General features: G+C 61.3%; 1 protein-coding gene across 1 annotated transcript in view; it reads right to left on the bottom strand.

Annotated features, from left to right (window-relative positions):
* The window catches only part of SLC12A9 (solute carrier family 12 member 9), an 8,029-nt gene extending 1,971 nt beyond the window's left edge, over positions 1 to 6,058 (bottom strand). Inside the window, exons 1-12 of the mRNA XM_017726840.1 lie at positions 5,788 to 6,058; positions 5,478 to 5,615; positions 4,951 to 5,250; positions 4,626 to 4,733; positions 4,402 to 4,513; positions 4,166 to 4,323; positions 3,825 to 3,907; positions 3,367 to 3,491; positions 1,829 to 2,021; positions 1,490 to 1,664; positions 586 to 732; positions 9 to 151 (exon numbers count right to left, since the gene is read on the bottom strand). Coding sequence (XP_017582329.1) covers positions 9 to 151; positions 586 to 732; positions 1,490 to 1,664; positions 1,829 to 2,021; positions 3,367 to 3,491; positions 3,825 to 3,907; positions 4,166 to 4,323; positions 4,402 to 4,513; positions 4,626 to 4,733; positions 4,951 to 5,250; positions 5,478 to 5,615; positions 5,788 to 6,043 — 1,938 coding nt within the window. The 5' untranslated portion in view covers positions 6,044 to 6,058. The remainder of the gene's footprint in view (positions 1 to 8; positions 152 to 585; positions 733 to 1,489; positions 1,665 to 1,828; positions 2,022 to 3,366; positions 3,492 to 3,824; positions 3,908 to 4,165; positions 4,324 to 4,401; positions 4,514 to 4,625; positions 4,734 to 4,950; positions 5,251 to 5,477; positions 5,616 to 5,787) is intronic.
* Positions 6,059 to 7,976: the final 1,918 nt, after the last annotated feature.

The following is a 7,976-nucleotide window of genomic DNA, read 5'->3' as shown; positions in this document are numbered from 1 at the left end:
GTCAGCTGGGGGGTGGTGGGCGTCCGCAGCGGGGGGAAGCCCAGGGGGACCTCTTCGCGGGCGCTGGTGAAGGCAGGGTGCTGGGCTAGACCATCCTGCGGTGCCTCATCATCGTAGAAGCCCAGCACCAGGGTGTTGGGACGCATCCCGCCTGCCAGAGAGACCATGCCAGCCCAGCTGAGCAGAGGCAGAGGGCTCCACCAGCCCTCCTGACACTGCAGGTGCCAACAAGCCACAGCTTGACTTCGGGAGCCTTCAGGATCACAATCAGATATATCCAAGACCTGACCCAATTTTGGCACTGCCCACACAATACCTCTCCAGCTTGGCTTTGGGACTGCCCACACCAGGTGCTTCCAAACCCCTTGGCATCTCTCATCCAGGTGTCTTCAAGCCCCTCAACACTGCCAAAAGAGATGCTTCCAAACCCCAGCTTGCCTACCGCACCGCTCACCCCAGATGTCTCCAAGAGCAAACCTGGCTCTGGCATCGTCCATCCAAATGCCTCCAAACCCCTTGGCACTTCTCAGCCCACAGGGACAGCAGGATGGACCCTCACCCATGTCCAGACCAGGCACCACTTACCAAGGCCAGAGGTGAAGAGGAGCTGCCGGACACCGTGCCGCACTGAGGGCGCAAGGGTGAGGCTGACAAAGGCCTTGACATTCAGTTTGTCCACCAAGCTCAGCCACGAGTCCTGCTGGGGCTGAAGCGGGTCTGAGGGCAGCATGTCTGGGTGGGGAGCAACACCAGCATCAGCTGGACAGATATCCCATACTGGGGCTAACCCTGATGTCCACCCCTGCTGCAAAACCAGTGCCAACCCCTGTGCCCACCCCAGCACCCATGAGACAGAGAGGGGGATGCAGGTGCTTACAGAGAGAGATATAAAATTATACATAAATGTAGAAAAAGCCCCCAGGCAACCCCATCCCCACTCCCCAATTTCAGGCCATTAGTCACCACAGCAACGGCAGGGAAGTGGGGAACAGAGCCTGAGCATCAGCCATGACGTGTGCCAGGAAGAGCCCCCGTGTGCAAACCAACACACACCAGGGTGGAAACATGCCCGAGGCACCTGGCCACACAGCAGCAGGCAAGAGGTAAGGATGGACACGGGCACACACGTGTGCAAGGCTGTGCTGAGTGTGTGCCCACGTGTGTGCTGGGTGTGCACAGGCGCTAACCTGGGTGGCACATGCCACGTGTACATGCTGACACCGACACGTGCAGGAGCCCCGTGGGCACTTGTAGGGGTGGACACTTGTGCACACACATGCACAAGTGTGTGCACAGGAGGCATGGGACAGACACAACTCACTGATGTCCCTCATACCAGCCAAGCCCAATGTGCCACACATGTGCCCAAAATGCTGACATTCCCCAGCCATCAGCTGGGCAGCAGCGTCAACCCAAGAACTCCGGGAGCTCCCAGGCACCACAGCAAAGTGCAGAGGCCATTAGCACAGGAGACAGTGCAGATCCTCACCCAAGTCCTGCAGCTCCACGTGGCCCAGGACGTAGAGGCCGCTCTTCTTGAGGTCGTTGACAAAGTCGATGAGGCGGGCGCTGCCTCGCGGGTTCTGCACCATCAGCAGCATCTGCGGGCGCCAGAACTTGACATGGTCCTTCCGCACATCCAGCATCAGCAGGTACTTCCGCACCTGGAGGACGGAGGGAGGGAAACAGGTGAGGAATCCTTTTTGTTTCACCAAACCACCCCCTGGGGATGCCAGTCCTGAGGACATGCTGCCCAGGACAGAGCTCAGCTGCCATGGGGACACCAGCTTTCCACCCCATAAGGGGACAACAGGAGGACAGGGCTCACCTGATGAAAGATGAGGGCCTGGCTGATGTAGCCCCAGGTGCTACTGGGTGAGAGGTAGTGAAGGGCAAGGAGGAGGAGGAGCAGGAAGCCCAGGCTCGCCGAGGCTGACACGGGGCTGATGAGGAACATCATGACGCAGCAGCCTGCGATGCCCAGCAGGCACGTGTGCCAAGTGAAGTACCGGAAAGTGGGCCTGGAGCAGGGAGGAGGGGACACCTGCTATCATGTGGTGCCCATGCTGACTGTAGGGAGGGCACAGCAAGGGGAGCTGTGCCAAAGGGCCACACCAGCCACCCCCAGTGATTCTGCTGTACCAGCCCAGGGCATGTCGGGCACCCCATGCACCTGGAGAAGTTATGGAGGGGAGATGGCATCTCCCAGGGCACTGGGCAGCCTGTTTCTGCCAGCCCTGGGCAAACAGGGCAGTGATGGCCATGGGGCTGGAGTGTTGTCCTGGCACACCCAGGTAGTATTGGGCAGCGCCGGCAGCCATAGTGCCCGCTCATTCTGGTGCAGGGAGGCGGAGGCAGGGAGGCGAGAAGCTGTTATTTTCTCTAATTGCTGTTTTTCCTGAAAGGTAATTAAAATTCTTTTCCGCTGTGCTTGATGGAGACCTCAGTGATGGGAGGGGGGGAGGCACCCAGATGTGGGGTGGGCGAGGGGCCTGTTGCTACCCGCCCCAGCAGGCTCCCCCCTCAGGCACTGATCCTGCCCTATCTGTGCCCAGCCAAGGGAGCGGTTGGGCAGGGCGGATGGGGGCCAAGCCCCAGCCTGGCACAGGCATCAGCTCTCCCTTGGGAATGGGGCCTTTGGGGGACTCCCAGTCAGTGCCACCCAGCCCTAGCTGGGCAATCCCTCTGCCCACCTGGGGGACTCTCCCTGCTGTGGAGCCACAGCATCCTGCACTGAGGGCAGTGGGCATCACCCAGGAGGGAGATCAGGCTCCCCCTGGCCATTCCGCCGTGGCCCCTGCACCCCAGATTTGGGCAGCCCTACCAGCCCAGCCTCACACCAGAGTACCCTACACCCTGAGCCCCAGGCTGGGGCTGCCTGCCACACATACTCCCTCTTCCTGGAAGATTTTTTCTCCTCCTCCCAACCCAGAATCCCCCTTCCTCCCTCCCCCCCTTCTCTGTTAGTTTAATTAGTGCTAATGGAAAGTGGGCTCCATCACTGCTTGGCAAACTGCCCGGGGGATGCCGGCCGGGCACAGGCTATAAATTACCTCTGGAAAGCCTAAGGGGAGGGGGCGGGTGGTACCCAGTGGTGCTGGATTTATCTGTACCCACTCAGCAAAGCTGTGCCAGCACACGAGAACCGTGCCAAGCCAGTGCCATTCCAGGACCTGTTCCCTTCCCAGGGATGGGGGTGTCTCTGTCCCCCTAATGCCCAGGAGAGGCGTGTCCAGCATCTCTGCCCACCATCCCATCATAAATTTCAGGCACAGGGATGGCAGGGGAATCACAGATAGAAGAAGGGAGGGGTGGGTGCCTGCCAAGCATCTCAGCACAGCCTCTGTCCCCTGTGCCAGTGGGTACCTGAAATTGGGGGCCGAGGCCCATTCCAGTGCCAGGCAGGCCAGATTGACAGTGGCATAAACCAGGAGGAAGAAGGTGGTCACGACACTTGCAATGGTGTTGAGCTTCCCAGAAAAGAGCACAACCTGCAGAGAGCACAGAGTGAATGCATACCCTGGGATGGCACCTCAGGCATGTGCCCAAGTCATCCCTGTCCACTTGGGGTGTATCCCAGGGGTATGATGGGTAAGAGCACAGACAGGAATCCCTGCCCTTTTTTGTCATTTATCCTTAATTTATGGGATACCCCCCACCTCAGGAAGGGAAGGGCATAACTGCAGCAGGACACCCAGGGCAGGGCTCCTGGGGGAGGAATCCCCAGGGGCAGGGGGACATGCCAGGCTCCACAACACCCAGCCCAGGTGACAACCCACCTTCACCCAGCGAGGCCAGGAAAGGAGCATCGCTGACAAACTCACCTGCACCACCAGCCAGGAGATGATCACTGCCATCACTGGGTTCCCACTGGCAGATGTCTTCTTGGCCAGTGCCAGTGCCCGGCCTGCAAGGTAGAGCAGGGAGGTTGAGCTGGGACACCCCAGCAGGCACCCACAGGTTCAGCCACCAGCCAGGAGTCCCATCCCCACCCTGGGTGCTGGGGCGGGGGCAAATTCCAGGGCATGCAGGTGACTCAAATGGGCACATGCCAAACCATCACCCGTACACCAAGAAGGGAGTTCCCTGGTGTCAGGGCTGGTCCCCAGCAGGGACAACCTGCTGAGTGGGCTCCAACAAGTGCCACTGCACTCTGGGCACTCACCAAAGAGATCATCCCGGGCCAGAGCATACAGGATGCGGGATGCCCCAATGAGGTTGCTCATGGCTGCAGAGAGGGTGGCAGCGTAGATACCCACGGTTACCAGCGGTGGGAAGATACTGATATCACGCAAGAAACCATAGTCCTTCTGCAGGAGGATCCTGGAGGGGGACATAGACACACTGGCATCCATCTCAGCCCAGGCGAGCATGCCCTGGCATGGGAACAGGTGGCTGTACCTGTTGCAGGTGGCACACATGAGGAAAGCCAGCAGGTTGTAGACGAGGTAGGTGAAGAGCACAGCAGAGATGGTGCCCCGCGGGATGGAGTAGCTCGGGCGCTTCAGGTCCCCTGTGGGCAGGAGCAGGCAGCATTAGTGCCCACAGGCACAGCACACCCCTGATCTCGCCCAGCCTCAGCTCCCGTTCCCAGTGCCACCCTGCCAGGCACCTCCTGTCCATACCTGACATGTTGGAGCCTGCCATGATGCCAGTGCAGCCATTGAACATCACTGCGAAGACGGAGCTGAAGCTCATCATCTGCCCGGTGGTGTAGTCCACCCCATACCCACCTGCAGGACACATGGGCAGGGGCTGTGACAGGCTGCCCAGGGTGGCACAGCCCCACCACAAGCCCTCTCCTTGATGTCCCCACACACAAACTACAGGAGAAACCACCCCACAGCACCTGCTTTGGGCCCACCAGCTGCCCCCACCCTCCAGCAAGCCCCATGTGATGTGGCAGTTCCAGTGGGCACAGCAGGCAGGGTGGGGGAAGACTCTCCTCACCACCCAAGTTGTCTCGCAGGGTGTCAAGGGAGAAGCCGGTGAAGAAGCCGTTATCGGTCTCAGTGCCGTTGAAGTGGGGCAAGTGGATGGGCACTTTCAGGGGCCGTGTGGCGAAGAAGCTGACAAGGATAGTGCCCAGGACAGCTGCGACGATGAGGAAGATGAGGAAGGTGGCCTTGGCATAGATGGAGGCGCCCACGAGGCACACGAGGAGGCAGAGCGCTAGCAGCACGGTGCCGTAGAGCAGCTCGTACCAGTAGCTCTGGGGCAGGACGTGGACGCCTGTGCCTGCTTCTTGCCCTGGACAGAGACAAGTCAGGATCAGCAAGGCTCAGAGGGGGCATCACTGGGAGCTGAGAGCTACCAGTGTTGTGTCAGGCATGATGGGCACCAACTCCCTGGCCAGAGAGCTGAGTGAGCCATGCTGGCTATGCTGGGCATGGTGCTTGGCATGTCTGGTACAGCACTAGGGCTGCTCGGGTAAGGGACACCTGCTGTTCCCTGCCACCACGCAGTGCGGTACTCACCAGGTGGGATTCCAAAGCTGTCCACCACTGCCTCCACCAGCCCCAGCACGTAAAGGGCACTGCCACACACATTGGCCAGAAAAAACATGATCCCGATGCTGCCCCCAAACTCTGGGCCCAAGGCACGGCTTATCATATCTTGCTCGAGTCAAGGGAAGATGTCAACAGCACAAACCACCATCAGATGCTCCCATCCCTCTCTCCCAGGCCAAGGGGGTCCCAGCCTCAGCATGGCACCCCAAGACCACTGGGTAGTCACCCAGCTTTGTCCCATATGCCCTGTCCCAGCAGCACCCACAGCAAAGGATACAGTAAGCTCCTCCGGCATCCAGTGCCCCGTTGGTGGCAATGGCACACACGGACAGCACCGTCATGCCAATGATGAAATATGCCACTGCGAACATAGCCAGGGCCTGGTACAACCCAGCATGACCCACCACGAACCCTGCCAAGGAAGGGGGAGGCCAGTATGCCCATGAGCTGAGTATGGACAACCTGCAGGACAGAGTCCCTGGGTACTGCAACCACACAGACTTCACCCCACTGAGGCACGCAGCCACTCCCATCCCTGTGCCCACAGCTTCCCCCAGGACCTGCCAGCCCCTTCCCTTCCAGGATGAGGATGCTCTCACCTCCCACCCACAGCAGCACCCACCAGTGTCCCCCACACTCAGGGTATCTCCATCTTCCACCCGTGTCTGGCCCAAGCATACCCAAAAACCAAACAGGCAAGGGGTTCTGCTGCTGGGACCCCTGTGCCCCTCTGTCACCGTTGTTCCCCAGTGTGGGGAGTCAGGAGCTGCCCACAGGGATCCCGCAGCTGCCCTGCTTGCCTACAACACAGCAAGAAGTAGAAGCAGTCCGGGTGTCCCTGCCAGCCACGGCACTGCTCCCCGGGGGGTGGGTGGGTGTTCCTGAGGACAGGGGGTTCAGAGGCCCCCCGGCCCTGCCCGGGGTGACGGGAGCAATCCCGGCTGGCGACATTGCGGGCAGGAAGGGGACGCCCGCGGCTGTCTGTGGGCGATGCCCTATCTCAGCCGCAAGCCAGGCCGCGGATGTGCCCGCGGGAGAGGCAAGGGGGGGTGACCGGGGCACCGGCACCGCAAGGAGCCCTTGGGGCGACAGGCTGAGTTTGGGGGCTGTGGTCCCGAGAGAGCCGGAGGGTACCCGAGTGCCAAATGCAAGGGTGGGCGGGGATGTTGGTGGAAATAAAGGGGTGCCCCAAAAGCACTGTGGGCATAAGTACGAGGGGCTGCTCACCCTGGAGATCTGGGGAGTACGTGTGAGGTGTGGGGGAAGCGGGGAGCTTGATGGGGAGAGCCTTGGCCCCTCACAGTGGGAAAGTTCCTCTTCCTGGCAGCTTTCCTTCCCCTCCACCTCACACTTCCCCTACAGCCCCACGGTCCCCGGGGTAACACAGCCCCGGGCTGGGGAGGGCCAGGTCAGGCAGGGAGATCCCGGTGCCCGCTGCGGGGTTGGGGGGGAGTCAGAGCCTGTATGAGGACCCCGAGCAGGGGAGTGGGAAGGGGGTGAGTGATGACAGGGGAAGGCCGTGCCCCAGCTTGGGGGGGTCTCCCAGGCAGGGGAAGGGTCTCAAGGCCCCCCGCCCATGGCCCAGCGGGGCTCCCCGGGCACGCAGCCAACTCCCGCCCTAGGCTTTCCGTGGGCGGAAAGTGAAAGAGGAAAAGCTTTTCCCGTTCCCGGACCAGAGCAAACATCGCCCGCCCCTGCCTGCCCCGGCCCATGCTAGGGCACCTACCCCCTTCAGCCCCAAAAGGCTGCCAGCTGCCCCAGTCCATGCCCATCCTGCCCCCTACTTCTCCCAGGGGTCCCAGTAACAGACTCATAACCCAAACTGGGGGCAGACTGGGAAACAATGTGTGCCCTTTGCACACACACAGAGGGACAGCTGAGTGTCTGCTGGGGGACACCAGGGTTCTGCCCCTGGGACACTGGGTGGGATGCGGGAGAGAACTGGGGTGCTGGAGCCTGTCACTGGAGGATGCCTGGGAAACAGCGGTGTCCCAGCACTGGGAGGGGGGGGGACAGGTGGACATGAGGGCACAGAAATCCCGTTTAGAGAAGGCACTGGAAGACACAGGAGTCCTAATCCAGGGACACCAGGGTTTTGAACTAGGGTCCCTTACAGGGGTCCCTAAGGTCCTAATTGGGATCCTGTCCTGCAGGTTCCTGTCCCTGGGTCCCGAGGCCCGAGCCCCCATCCTAGTGGAGTCAGGTGGGGACACACAGCACTGGGACCCCAGGCCGGGGGCCTGAGCAGGGAAGGGCACGTGAACCCCAGACTGTGGGCACTGGGGTAAGCACTGGAGGGGAGCACTGGGACTGCAGCAGAGACGGAAGCTCAGGAGAGGGCACTGGCGACCCAGACTGGGCGGTTCGGGGCTCCAGAGGCGGGGGCCTCGGGATTAGACGGGGCCGGGCTGGGGGGTACCAGGCAGGGCTGGTGCCTCTCGGGGGCCCCGGGCCGCGGCCGGGAGA

The sequence above is a fragment of the Corvus brachyrhynchos genome, unplaced genomic scaffold (genome assembly GCF_000691975.1).
Source record: "Corvus brachyrhynchos isolate BGI_N302 unplaced genomic scaffold, ASM69197v1 scaffold162, whole genome shotgun sequence".
NCBI classification, from domain to species: domain Eukaryota; kingdom Metazoa; phylum Chordata; class Aves; order Passeriformes; family Corvidae; genus Corvus; species Corvus brachyrhynchos.
The sequence above is the reverse complement of the archived record's forward strand: the minus strand, read 5'-3'. Positions and strand labels throughout refer to the sequence as shown.